This window comes from Schistocerca nitens, chromosome 7 (genome assembly GCF_023898315.1).
Source record: "Schistocerca nitens isolate TAMUIC-IGC-003100 chromosome 7, iqSchNite1.1, whole genome shotgun sequence".
Taxonomy (NCBI): Eukaryota; Metazoa; Arthropoda; class Insecta; order Orthoptera; family Acrididae; genus Schistocerca; species Schistocerca nitens.
In genome coordinates this window covers 467,602,142-467,616,976 of record NC_064620.1, presented here as the reverse complement: position 1 = coordinate 467,616,976, position 14,835 = coordinate 467,602,142, and the positions used below count along the sequence as shown (strand labels likewise).

Genomic DNA, 14,835 nt, shown 5'->3' with positions numbered 1-14,835 from the left:
AGATCCTGGCAGATGTCTGCGGTAAAAATTTAAAACACCTAGGAACCCCCACAACTGTTGCAAATCGAACAGACAAGGCATCTGCTGTATAACCTCGACCTTCTCCTCCAAAGGATGGATACCAGCTGCTGAGACTGTGTGACCCAGGTAAGTCACCCGATCTTTACGCAAACTACATTTGGTGTCATTCACCACTACACCGTAAGTACGTAGCCTCTCGAAAACTGTCCAGAGTTGCTCTTCGTGGAGGGCTGCTGTCGCTGAGAACACAAGTATATCGTCTAAATAGGCGAAAGTGAAATCCAGCCCTCGCAGCACCTCATCGATGAAACGTTGCCATGTCTGTGCAGCGTTTTTTTAACCAAATGGCATGCGAAAAAGTCGTAAAGACCGAAAGGTTTAGTGACTGCTGTCTTCGGTATGTCACTGTCAGCCACCGGTATTTGGTGGTATGCTTTTTTACAGTCGACTACACTGAAACATTCAGCTCCAGCCAATTTATTTGTAAAGTCGCAAATGTTGGGAACCGGATACTGATCAGGTATTGTACGGGCATTCAACAACCTATAATCACCACAAGGTCTCCCACTTCCGTCTTTCTTCCACGCTAAATATAGAGGCGAGTCCCATGCACTATCAGATCTTTGTATCACTCCCATTTCCAACATCTCTTCGAGCTCAGCTTTTGTGTCCGCAAATCTGTCTGAGGCCAACCTTCTCGGTCTGAGGGAGACCGGAGGCCCGGGCACGGTGTTTATGTGGTGAATTGTATGATGGGCCACCATGGCTATCGGCTGCGCTGACAGTTCTCTAAGTCAGCATACTTCTGTCACTCCAACCGAACCGTGTACCTTCTCTGTGATTATTCCTACATGACCCTGCACCACCTCTTAGCCCCTTCTAAGCTGCGATAACCGAATGTCCACCGCAATACCGAATGAATATACAAAATCTGCTCCTAATATGCACTCTGCCACATCTGCAATGACAAAAGTCCTATGACAAGTAATACTAGATCCTAAATTCACTTCTCTGACACAACTGCCATATGTCATTATGGGCTGTTTATTTGCAGCCTTGAGGCAAAACGATGTGCTGTCACTGAGGGAAGTACATTACCCCTTTGGCCAAGTGCTGACATAAGACCCCGTGTCTATCAAATAATAACGCGAAGCCGTCACATCCCGAACATAAAGTCGCCGAGATACCGTTAATAAAGAAACATCTCTACTTACAGTCTCCATGTTATTTACGCGGCGAGCGTGACTGCACGGTAGAATGCACTTTGAGGGCTCGCTCCCCGAATCGTCGATGATACCAACACAGCTGCTCCTTCCCGGCATCTCCGCTGTCATTGTGTGTCGGCAGGACCTCCGAACCGGTAGCTCTCAACACCTCCATCTGCCTCTGCAATCCGTCTAGCTGCTCCTCGAGTTTTTGAAGTTGTATACCAGTAACAGCGCGCCGCTGCTTATTAGTTGCCGCTGCCTATTAATCGCCGCCGCTTCGTATTCTTCCGTCATCGCCTCCACCTTTGCTATACTGAGAGAATTTGTTGGTTCAACCATCGCATGTACCCTGTCGGTGAGTTGGAGTAGTGCTTTGTATATCGTATCCGTTATTCGCTGCCACAGCTGCTCTTACTGCAGACGGAAGCTGTGCTGCCCAAACGGAATGAAGTGTAGTGTTCGAAAATTCATTTTCCGCCACGATTCCACGCAAATGCCTCCAATATTTAGAGGGAATTCTGTCACCTCTATGTTCACCTCGCAACACCTGGCAGATTCTTTGATCTAGCAGTTTAGTAAGCCAGCTTATTAAAAAGCCCTTCAGTGTATATTGCTGCGTTTCCGGCGGCCATCTAATTATCTCTTCAACCAATATCGCTGCCCTGGCGTCCAGACTGTTTGCCGCAATCATGAACTTTTTCCGTTCATCAGTTACCCGATTATGCATGAATGCCAGTTCTAGCATGGAGAACCAAAGTTCCGGTTTATCGGCCAGGAACGGCGGCGGGCGTACTTTCATGCGTTGTCCCAGCGAATCTTCCTCTCATATGTGTGTTCCGGCCGCAGATTTTGTCCTGGTAATATCATTGTCTCGCTCCGCTGAATCCACGATCATTTTCTCTCACTTGCTGCTTGATTCATGTCTAGTAAGAATTTTCAAAGGGTGAAAACCCCCAAGTGGCACTACGATATGGAGTCCACGGTAATCTATAGGTCCTCTTACAACTAGATGATCATTTCAGAGACAGGAAGAATCAAGGGCAAGTCTAAAGTTTTAATGGGCGCTGACAAACTGCATGAGCAAAATATATGTAGTAAATTTAGTGCCTAGTAATGAAGTTAGCACTGTCACATGTACTGTGATGTGAATGGAAGCAACATGGGAATTCTCCTCCATATGAGTGGACAAAGGCTTCTTAAGATAACTGAAAATAAGGAACAAATTTGTTTTCCCATACACATGCAATGTTGTTCTGTTGGATGCGTGCTTTTCTGTTTGTTGAGTGTGATACATTGTACTTATCATATACCTCACTGTGTCATTTGGTTTAAAAATGTCATAGTTACCCCCAGGAAACACTTAGCTTGGTCAAGCAGGATGAAATTTCGTAACTCCTCAGTTTTGCATGTCACATTTAATTGCCCGTCTTTTGACTGCAGTTTTATTTTATGGAGCATATGGATTAGGATTATTGCAAGAGTGCGTCACTGGTGCTTTTAAATACTTTTAACACCTTTGATATACAAAAACCATCATTTGTTAATGGAAACTAAATGTGTGCTGGGCTTATCAACTTTCCGTTCATGTAATCATGTGGGAATTGGAATAATATATAGAAAATGAGAAGTATAGCAATACTACTCTGTGAGTGAATATGAATTTGTGTTAAGCTAATTTGTACTGCCCACGTTTACTTTCTCAACAATAATTTACCTGTAACTGAACGTTCTACTGTTTCAGTTCTATCACTTAGTAATTGTTTCACTGCAAATGCACCTTCCTGTAAACCCATCTACTCGACTCTCTCTCTCTCTCTCTCTCTCTCTCTCTCTCTCTCTCTCTCCCCCCTCTCTCCCTCTCTCCCCCCCTCCCCCTCTCTCCCTCTCTCTCTCTCTCTCTCTCTCTCTCCCCCCTCTCTCCCTCTCTCCCCCCCTCCCCCCTCTCTCCCCCCTCCCCCCTCCTCCCCTCTCCCCCCTCCTCCCTCTTCCTCCTCCCCTCCCCACCTCTCCTCTCCTTGCACCTCAAATAATAACAATCATCATCATCATCAGGTAACTATATTCAGTGTGCAATGTTTTGCACTCTGTGTTGATGTAAAAATAAATCATTCATCTTATTTTACATTACACACTTAGAATTTCTAGATGACAAGTAAATTTTATTTGTCGGAAGTTCTACGTTTTTATTTGAAAGTGGTTATTTTCTGATTTTCCTTAATGAAAACTACGCATAAGTAGATACCCAATGAAAGAAGTGAACACATTCACTATGAATTTTTGTAATTTGTAATTTTTGTTCTTTTGTAGGTGAACATAAAGAGGAGGATCTGATTCCAGTTGTTGAAAGTTCACTTCCACAGGAAATTCAAAACAAAAAGAAGTGCCGATTTGCTCCAGAAACAATTGAACCCTCTTCGAAAAAACTTGTTGCCAAAAAAGAAACTAACAAAATACCTTACTTGACTTCTAGCTAGTGTGTGTGTGTGTGTGTGTGTGTGTGTGTGTGTGTGTGAGAGAGAGAGAGAGAGAGAGAGAGAGAGAGAGAGAGAGAGAGAGAGAGAGAGACCTTTAAGTATTTCTAGAATTTAACATAATGTTTATTCCATGATATTGTATTAAACTAGTAGAAATGAGAATATTACATAAAGTTTTTGAATATTTCTCCTTGGTTGCCATTATCATGGAAGCCGGTTCATTATAAGACACTTTCTCTGGCTTTTCATTTAATTTCTACTTCCGAGAATGCTTCGTGTATGCGAAATAACTGGAGTTGTTCTTTGACTTTATATCCATGACAAAAGCCAGGTCCCTGCCTTTTAGCTTGTGAATTAATATCATGTGTTGTGTGGTGAATTGATGTACTGAGTGTAGACTGGAATGCCTATAATTCAGTGCATGTAGTACGGACGGACAGTATTGGGAAGGAGTTTTGATAACATTTTCTGAAAAGTGTCTGGAGCAGATAGTTCGAAGACTCATGTGCCATGAAAATATTGCCGACCTTGTAGGTATGAACAGGTTGACCTTACGAATAGTGCCAGAAAGACATTGATTAGTGATCATTCTGTCATCAGAGTGAGAGTGGTTACTAAGGTTAATAAATCCATCAAGAAAGCTAATGGGAAATGTTCTTATGGTAGAAAGAGCTGCTATGCAATTGTTAGCATCCTACTTAAACAGCGAATGGGCATTATTAGTTCAGATATGACAGAAAATGTATGGATTATGGGCAAAGTTGAAACATGACTGTAAATCATGTTGTGGAGAAGTATGTGCCGAGTTACTGGATTATAAGGCTGGAAAGAACCCACTGTGGTTAGTAACAGAGATTGGTGTACTTTTGGTTAGAATAAGAATGTGAAAATGTCAGCAAGCAAGAATTATTAGTAATTTTTACATCTGTAAAGAGACTGATGGGCAAAGTGTTCAAAAACTTCAGATCAACTCGCCTATCGACTCGATGTATGATCGATGTTCACACTGAATAATTGTAAGAAAAAGTGTTTGTGTTCCTCCTTCATTTGGTGTATTATTTATAACTGTAAGGTGAAAGTAATATATGCTACAAAGCCTTAAAACACTTATATTCATTTTTAAACACCCTGTACTTAATATTTCAAAGTTTATTAATTATATGAATATTATTCCGTATAAATTATTGATTTTTAAAAATTGCAATCAAGCATATTGCTTATGGTTAGTGTATCACACACACACACACACACACACACACACACACACACACACACACACACACACACACATATTTACACACAGACTGATTTACCAGGGGAATTCTGCCCCTCTCCCCATCCTTTATCCTTAACATTGAATTGCTGCAGAATTCTTGAGCATATTCTAACTTTGATTATCATAAATTTCCTTGAGACAGAAAAGCTTCTCTCAAATATTTAAAAAGAATTATTTGTGTGAAACTCAGATGGCCATTTCCTTAGATAATATCCAATGAACCATGGTAAAAGGCAATAGACAGTCCATATTCCTATGTTTCTGGAAAATATTTGACACAGTCCCCCACTGCAGACTGTTAATGTTTGAGTACATGGAATAGGTTTGCAGACATGCAAGTGGCTCAAAGATTTCTTCAATAAAAGAACCCAGCATATTGTTCTGGATAACGAGTGTTCATCAAATGTAAAGGTATTGCGAGGAGGACTGCCACAGGAAAATCTTATAGGACCACTCTTGGTGTCTTCAAAGTGTGTTTCAGAGCCTTACACCAGACATCTAGGGGAGATGATCACGTCATTGGAAACAACCTTTGTAGAGAGAAAATGTTGGCTGACACGTCGTGACAATGCTAGCCATAATTTATTATTGGTTATACCCCTGAGAGATAAAGTATAGGCCCTCTGTGGTTGTGTATGCAGTATGTGTGTTGCATGTAATCTAGGTATCTGCTCCCCATGAAACGGGCTAGACTGAGCTCTGGATTCGCTTCTAAAATAACTTACTCCACTTAGCGAGACTCACTCGGGACTAATTGTTTAAAATCACATTTTCAATGTAATAGGGTAGGTAGTATGGAGATGCAGGACACCTGGGTAGTAGACCTGGCTAGTTCAGTGAACTTCGTCCCAGAGCCAACAAATCCAATATAAAGATGCCTAGCATTATCTGAATGTATCGGCTAACATTCTGTGTCCAGCAAAAGTTGCTCCCCATCACATCATCTAGCACCCCTAAGTGTATGATGCAGAGACTTTGAAACATCCTGTATTCATAAACGCTGTAACTGACAGGGCGAGCGACAATCTGCGACCATTTGCTGGTGATGCAGCATTGTATGGGAAAGTGTCATTGTAGTGTGACTGTAGACCTATACACAATGATTTGTGACAATTTCTATTTGGTGTGATGAATGGCAGCTTGCTTTAAATGTAAGTTAATGCAGGTGAATAGGAAAAACAGTTGTGTAATGTTTGAATATATTATTAGTGGTGTGCCGCTTGACACAGTCACATCGATTAAATATCTAGGCACAACATAACAAAGTGATATAAACTAGAATGGGCATGTAAGGTTGATGTTATGGAAGGTAAATGGTAGACTTCATTTTATGGGGAGGATTCTAGGAAAGTGTTGCTAATCTCTAAAGGGAACAGCTTACAATAGATGTTGTTATAGATCTTATTTTGGTATAGCCTTAAAGTATGTGTCATTTAATAAGTTTCGGAACATTGTGTGGAGTAAAAATGATATAAAAAAATCTCTGTGCCAAATAGAGATATGTACGAAAAGAGATATGTACATATATCTGTATTCTAAAGTTTCCTTAAGCTGATATCAAATTTTTCACTCTTCAACTAGCTGTCTTTCCCATCCATGATTCTGGGTGGATGTGTTGTGTGTACATCAGACAAATATATAATGTGTGTGTTTGTTTTTGTTCTATTTTTGATGAAGGCCTTACTGGCCGAAAGCTTAATTCGTGACAGTCTTTCTGTCATGCCTATCTGTGACTCAGCATCTCCACTATATGGTGAGTAGCAAATTTACATTCCATCCTGGCTTTTCCATTGTTTGCTTTTAACTGAAGTAATTAAAATATATAAAACAGGGCATAAAAATTTTCTGCTTTATTGCTTATCTTTTGTTTTCTTTGTGACATGAAACAAATAATATTGCCAAGAGAAAGGCTTATAAAAGGATATGCTTGGATGGAGAATGAAATTTCTGTGTACACTACAAAAAAAGTGAAGCCCATATATATATATATATATATATATATATATATATATATATATATATATATAGCTTGACATTGTTAGTCTAAGCTATATCCAGTGTGGATCTTCTTCTTCTTGCAATTACCTCAGGCTATTGCTTATTTTTACATAATAGGGTCGGTGTGTTTTGCCTTGCACAAGTAGGAAACAATTTCAGAATTCTGTTCTGCAAAATCTAAAAATTCAGTTAGCCTCGGCAAGGTGTCAGCAATTATATTTTGTTTACCTTTGATATACACTACATCGAATCTGAATTCCTGCAAGCAAATACACCAACTTGCCTGGTCTTCTGTGTAGCAATTTGCACATCAAGCGAAAAGAAAGTGCTTGGTGATCACAGTAGAATTTGGCACGTTTTCCCCACAAATAACATTTTAATTTCTTAAAAGCCTACAATAGAGAGAAAGCTTCACGCTCTATTATGGCACACAACTGATTACATTCAGTAAGAGTTCTGCCTTGCAAAACTAAGTATCTTGGCTATTGTTTTCGAACGGTTTTCGGACGACAAGAGACAGTGTGGTATTGGGTTGCAAGGCACACATGCCCTTTAATTCAGTTAACTTGCATGTCGTGTGTAGCCGATCCTCTTCTCTGGGTAATCAGCTACGTCAATCTCCCAAAAGTTTCTTCTCCAAAGACTATAGCTGGTTAAAAGAATTTATTAAAATACTTCTCTATCCTTGAAATAATTTTGGTACACGTAAAATACTTTTCAGTTCAATCACTACATATTTTCACCTTTCACAGACAATAACTTCTGCAAGCTAATTTATTCCTTAAACATTACTCATTTACACATATTCAAATAACATACATGTGTCTTGCTTCGTTCATAGCCAAGACTTCAACTAACTCAAAAGTCTCTAGTCTGAAACGAGTCCAATACATGAATGAATATAGAAATCTATACTCAATTTTCCATTAGTCTTTTTACAATCAACAGAGACACTAAGGAGCACAGATTACTACATGAAGTTTCCTTGTTCTTCTCAACCCCTACACAGAGACTCTGCGGACCGTACAGCAGGTACTTGTTTGTCGCAGTTCGGCTGTGTGGTCCATCTTTTTCGTGTAAACTTTTTTTTACCTGCACATACAAATAGGCGATGTGCAGCAGGGTGTCTTCATTTCTCCCAATCACCTCTAAAATATCGGGTGTTCGAAATGAGCTTCTTTTATGTTTTTAGTCAATTTGACATTGTCTGCTTGTGTCTGTATATGTGCGGATGGATATGTGTGTGTGTGTGTGTGTGTGTGTGTGTGTGTGTGTGTGTGTGTGTGAGTATATACCTGTCCCTTTTTTCCCCCTAAGGTAAGTCTTCCCGCTCCCGGGATTGGAATGACTCCTTACCCTCTCCCTTGAAACCCACATCCTTCCGTCTTTCCCTCTCCTTCCCTCTTTCCTGATGAAGCAATCGTGGGTTGCGAAAGCTTGAATTTTGTGTGTTTGTTTGTGTGTCTATTAGCATACCAACGCTTTCGTTTGGTAAGTTACATCATCTTTGTATGACACACACACACACACACACACACACACACACACACACACACACACACACACACACACTTTTATAAAGGAGTACTATTTCACTGAAATACACTTAACCAAGAATGATGGTGCATGTATTTACCTGGAAACTTTGTAGATAAATTCATTCTTTACACTAGAAACTTATAGGCGTCATTATGGTGTTTCTAAATGCACCAATAAAGTAACCATGTACTGCTACTCTCCCACCATGCGATGCCGAAGTCTCCCAGTAATTCAAAAATTTATTACTTGTCAGAAGCCAAAACACTCCAACAAATCAAAATTAATTGAACTGTATCCAATAGTTCCCACAAAACCTAAAGAATTAGTTGCATTGAATGCTGCCAGACATTATCTAAAAGGAAAAGGGTGTGTTAAGTATGTGATTGCCTTATATGAGAATTTTTTTCCAAGTATGTTAAGTTGTATGCAGCGATGCTGGTGATTGCCAGTTGCATTATTAGAAGAATTACAGACAACTGTCTCCCAAGAGCTGCGGAGCGGCAGATACTTTCAACTGATAGTGCATTGTACTTCACAGGAAACAGACAACTTACACTTAAGTGGAAAGGATAAGTGTCTTTATCCTCCCAAAGATCTAAAGCCCCTATTATACGATGTGCCTAAACCGTACACCTAAGCACCAGCATCCCAAGCGTGCATATGTTAAACTGTGGACTGATTCACGTCGACCTATTACACCATCCACGAGCGATATATCTGGCGCACATGTACAGTAGAAGGTAATAACGTGCGAAATGCAAATAGAACTGTCTGACCTCCTGTAAAGTTATTCTTTCTACCAGGCTAAACACAAGGGGGACCATTAGATATATTGGTACGTCATTCGATCAAATTATTTCTGAGTGCTCAAGGTTCTATTTAATAAGATATTATTTTTTTATCATAATTTACTAAGTTACTGTTACTCTCTGTTCTGAATAACAGACAAAACAATTAGTTTTATATTATGACACTTAGTTACACAGGTATATGTATACATAAATTTATAATAGAGGGAAACATTCCACGTAGGAAAAATATATCTAAAACAAAGATGATGTGACTTACCAAATGAAAGTGCTGGCAGGTCGACAGACACACAAACATACACACAAAATTCAAGCTTTCGCAACAAACTGTTGCCTCATGTTGTGTCTGTATATGTGTGGATGGATATGTGTGTGTGTGCGCGAGTGTATACCTGTCCTTTTTTTCCCCCTAAGGTAAGTCTTTCCGCTCCCGGGATTGGAATGACTCCTTACCCTCTCCCTTAAAACCCACATCCTTTCGTCTTTCCCTCTCCTTCCCCTCTTTCCTGATGAGGCAACAGTTTGTTGCGAAAGCTTGAATTTTGTGTGTATGTTTGTGTTTGTTTGTGTGTCTGTCGACCTGCCAGCACTTTCATTTGGTAAGTCACATCATCTTTGTTTTTAGATATATACATAAATTTACATTCATACAGCAATTTGCACATGGAGGACCCACTTGTTTTTGGAGGTATTGCCCTGGCAGTGAAGGAAATCTTTGGATTGGGCAGAACGATAATAACGGAAAACAAGATGTTGTTCGGTTCGACCCTGGCTGAAAAGAAGGGATGAAGGCTGGGGAATATATTGACTGCTTATGAAAGAACTGAGGCCCAAAGATCCGCAAGATTTCTGGAACTTTGTAAGGATGGACATGGCTTGTTTTGAGAAGCTGCTGTTTGTGACAGAAGACGGAATTAGCAAGTGTGGCAGTCATGAAGGAGGTCACTTTCTTGAAAGTAAGAATCAAATCACATGTTTATACGTTTTGTGATCATACCAGCCTAGATCACGATAAAATACTGGTACGAGCCCTTTTATGTTCCAGTCTAATTGTACCATTGTGTTTCCTGGTGACTGGGGAATCTTCTAAGAGTCTGGCTTTTAGCCACAGAATAGCACAGTCCGCCATTCCAAAAGTTGTGGTGCATCACTGCAGTTTGCACACTTTAAAGGGCCAGTACTTTTGTTAGTGCACTTGTGTTAGCACATATGCATAAAACTCGTCTGTCGCACTGGATGAAACTGCACCCGGAGTTTCTTGCCTATCATTGCCAGTCTCTTTCCTGGCAGGCTGAAATAAAGCAAGACATGAGTCAAATCAAACATGAACATTCATAAGCCAAGGCATTAAGATACAAATCGAAAATCATTGTGCAATGATATAGGCATGCTACTCAGAAATAAAAAATTGCCGATGTACCTTATTATGATACAGCGGGTCAGGCATACAACTTTCCTCGCTGTATGCCTGAATAAAGATGCTTAACGCCTCTTTGCTACATTGCATTTCTAAAATATGAAACAGCCAATAGAAAAAAATACTTTCACAACCAGCTGGTATAAAAGAAAGTCTACTGCAAAAAGAAAAGAAGAAAAAAGAAATTCTCTGCATTTGTGAAAACCTAATTCCTGAAAAATGTGGAAAATCCCCAACACTAAAACTTGAAATTAGCCTCTAGCGAATAACACGCAGAAAGCACTGCGGAACCCCCTTCTCTGCATGCACGAGTTATCGCTTCCTAGTGTGCACGCACGGATAATGTGTCTGGTTATTTTCGTAATTACACCTATTCTACTGCTAGATGGGTGACATGCTAGACCAGTACCATTCACGGCAGATTGTTGTGTAATACCCCCTTAAAGGAATTTGTACATTGAATGGATTTGCCAAAAGGTTAAACCAGCCCAAGAAGTTATTGTGCTTAAGTAGAGTGAAATTATTTCACTATTAATTGTGGAAGGTGTCCACTTAGTATTAGGATAAGTTTCTCTCTTGATAAAATATATTGTTACACTCCTTCCTGGTTTTTCCAGTGTTTGAGTTCTCTTTTGTTATTTATAGCTGTGTAAATAGAAATAAGGTAAGTCACTAGTTATGTAAGATTTTGTTCATTGACAAAAGGATGTTGTGAAATAAGTAATAAGACAAATTTAATTGCCACAATGAAAATTTACTACTCGAATACATACACCTTCCAACCTCAAATTGCTAAATATGGTGGGGAGAAATAAATGATGCAGCATTACAGTGAGAGGCAATGTATAAGTGCAGTAAAAGTTTGCATAACAGGACAGTGACTTCGGCACATACATGAAGACAAAGTGAATCCAACATACTGCTTAACATGACAGACACTCGGCTAACATTAGTATCATACACTAGGTAGAATATACTTTGAAAGATTATGAATATAAATTGATTACTAAAATAAATACTGAGGTTTACACTATAACAGTAAAGCTAATATGAGAGAGAACTAATACAAGGAAATATTTTCATTGAAGGAAAGAAAAAGAACTAACTTCAGGAAGATATCTACACACCAGGTTACTATTTGCAATATATGCACAGAAATCTACATTAGGCTCTATACAAAATAAACTAAGCATAATAGATAGGTAATGCGTGTTTGCTATGAAAGAATGAATAATTGAAGAGATATGCTTGTGCTCTGAATAAGCTATGAGAGGGGATAATGACGCTGCCTCATCTAAGAAGATAGCTATTAGTTTTGTGTGAACTCATTGTATGAATATGGAAGGGATGGAAAAGGTAAATCAAAGTGATGCGCATGGTGTTAATATTTGCACTCTCACAAATAAAGATTGAATTCTGAGAGTCAGAAAATGATGAAGTAAAAACAATTACTTGCCGAATGAATATATGAGTGTGATAGTGTGAATGTTGTGTGTGAATATAAAGCAGTTATGGTACACAAAATGATGGGAAATGAAATAGAGGTCCTGTACTACCATAGAATGCAAGGGGGTGTGGGGGTGTTGGACTGCCCATGCATTGAAGAATGCAAGTAACAATATGAACTCTAAATACAAGTGTTAAAGACAGTTATACCTATCATGGCTTATCTGAATGTCTTTCCATGAATATTTCTTTTGACACAACTTTTGTAGTAACATATTTACATATTGTACACAGAAGCTGTACCCTGCAGTGAAAACTATGAATTAAGTACACTGAAGTACAATAATTACAGGTACTTTTAAGCAAATGACATTAATAAACTTGTATGACACAATGATGTTAGAATTTTATCTATAGTGCTGCTGACACCAAGTAAAAGATTTGGCAGACACCAAGTAAGGTTTGACGCAAAACTCAAACAAGTTTTCACAGATTCTGTGGCTCAATTATTGAGAGATATGTGAACGATGTCCAGCAGGAGATAACTGCTTCCATTCCTTGTCATAACTCCCTGTCAATTTGTAGACAACCTCCGGGTCGATTTCAGAGAGGTGTAGCTAAGTGTAGTTATGCTTAGTTGCATTGGACATGCAAGAGTGAAGTTCCCTATTCCTTTTGTTAGCAATTTGGAATTAAAAACGCTTGAGTTAAATGAGGTGATGGTAGTAGTTCATGCATATCATCAGATTGCATATGTTACTTCTGTGGTTACATGTAACATGTTTTGTAAATTATTCATGTAAATAAAGACTACAGCATGATTTTAAAAGTTAAAGGAGGCACTACCTCATCATAAAAGTTGTTAATGTAAATGATTTAATAATGATGAAAATTGATATGAAATAACTTGTCACGGGAATGTTGCCTTATGACTTTTGAAGACAAAAAACACCTCCTTAAATGTTATTCCATTGTATTTAAGTATTGTTATGCAGATATTGAAAATGTGACAAATTCATGTATAAATTTGTATATAAGCAAAATGTACTAGCCCTTGTGTGTCAGTTAATGTTAAAATGTTTGTCTAGCTATAAGGAGCAAATTATTGTTATGTTTCAATTTCATTGTGTAAGTCATGTAAAATTTTACGCACTTGTACAAAGACTTGTAAGGAAAACTCTGTATGAATAGGAACTTCAAGAAAAACTAGCGACATATCATGTGTAGTGTGTGTTGAATCACAAATATACTTTTGTTTGACGTATGATCATACTTGCATGTGACTACAATGATGAAAATGTTCTAAGTGCCCTTTGTAGTGACAGTGAACGTCAAACATAACTCAAAAGGGGTAATTAAAGCAAGTAATTTGTGGACTTAAGTCGAATATGGGTAGTTATCGATGTGGTGCCAATGACAGGGATGGCCTTTTGGACACAAATATGTGGACGACGATGTGGTCTGTATAACCATGGTCGGAACTGTACAGCTTCTCTGTTGCAGCATCAAACTTTTTAACCAAAGACAAATCAACATGCACTTGTCCTGTAGAGCCACCCATTGGGCACTATAACGACGTGCAATTTGTTGTCTACAAAGTTAGACTCGACAGTGAATTGTTCTTTGAAGTTGTACCAAAGGTACCGCGAGTCTCGCACAGAATGAACACTGTTTAACGTGTGGAGATGTGGCCATGTAAACTATTGGTGGTGGTTACACCTCAATAATGGAGCAGAAGACTAATTCAAACATGCCCTTTGCTGAGTCATGATCTGTTGGGAACTGAACATTTAAAGTTTCGTAAATTTAATGTAAATTAATAATAATATAATGCTGATATGTGTAGGGGATAAATAAGATACGTGTCACCACAAACAATGGGATTTGATCTCTAGCCAGACCAAAAAGTAATTTAAGTGGAATTTCTACATGACATTTGATTATTTATGTTATGTATTTTTGTAAAATGCATCAGTACAGTATACTGTCGTCCAGTAATCATGGGCAGAGCCAGTATACAGTAGGGGGAGGGGGCTGTTATCATCTTATTTTGGTTTAACGATAAAGTATGTCATTTATAGTCATTTGAAGACTGTATGAGGCAAAGGTGTGATACTAACATCCCCATGCCAAAAAAAAAAGAGGCATGCATGAGAAGAATGGCGAACATACATCTATAGTCTGTTTCCCCAAGACAATATCAAAATTTTCACGGTTCAGCTACTGTCCCTCCACATCTGTAAATCTGGGTGGGTGTATTGCGTGTGTATCTTCTGGAAAGGGAGGCATTTTCTTTCATTTCTAAATTGCTTCATTCTGAAAATGATTCCTGGATACACCATAACACGCAAACGTCAGAACACAAGACAACATTATGTATGATTGTGATTTACAACATTATTTATCACGGTCTTCCACTTCATGAAAGGAGATGTTCCAGGGCTTAATCTCGGCCAGAACGCAATCCAGCACCTCCCAAACTTTTTTACCAGTTCAGCACCGGAGATTTTAAATAGTAAACTTGTATTAAATCACAACGTAACTATAATTTGCCACTGCGCCAGCACAAGTGAACGTGACAATGGGTAGAAAACGTGATGTGACGAGGAGGTACTGTGTGTGTGTGTGTGTGTGTGTGTGTGTGTGT

General features: G+C 38.9%; 1 protein-coding gene across 2 annotated transcripts in view; it reads left to right on the top strand.

Moving 5' to 3' along the window:
* Window positions 1-4,797, top strand: part of LOC126195058 (protein Spindly-like) — a 138,913-nt gene extending 134,116 nt beyond the window's left edge. Inside the window, exon 9 of one of the 2 annotated variants that reach the window (XM_049933504.1) lies at window positions 3,537-4,797. In XM_049933504.1, coding sequence (XP_049789461.1) covers window positions 3,537-3,703 — 167 coding nt within the window. In that variant the 3' untranslated portion in view covers window positions 3,704-4,797. The remainder of the gene's footprint in view (window positions 1-3,536) is intronic. The other variant, XM_049933505.1, reaches the window with a different exon arrangement.
* The last annotated feature ends 10,038 nt before the right edge of the window (window positions 4,798-14,835 follow it).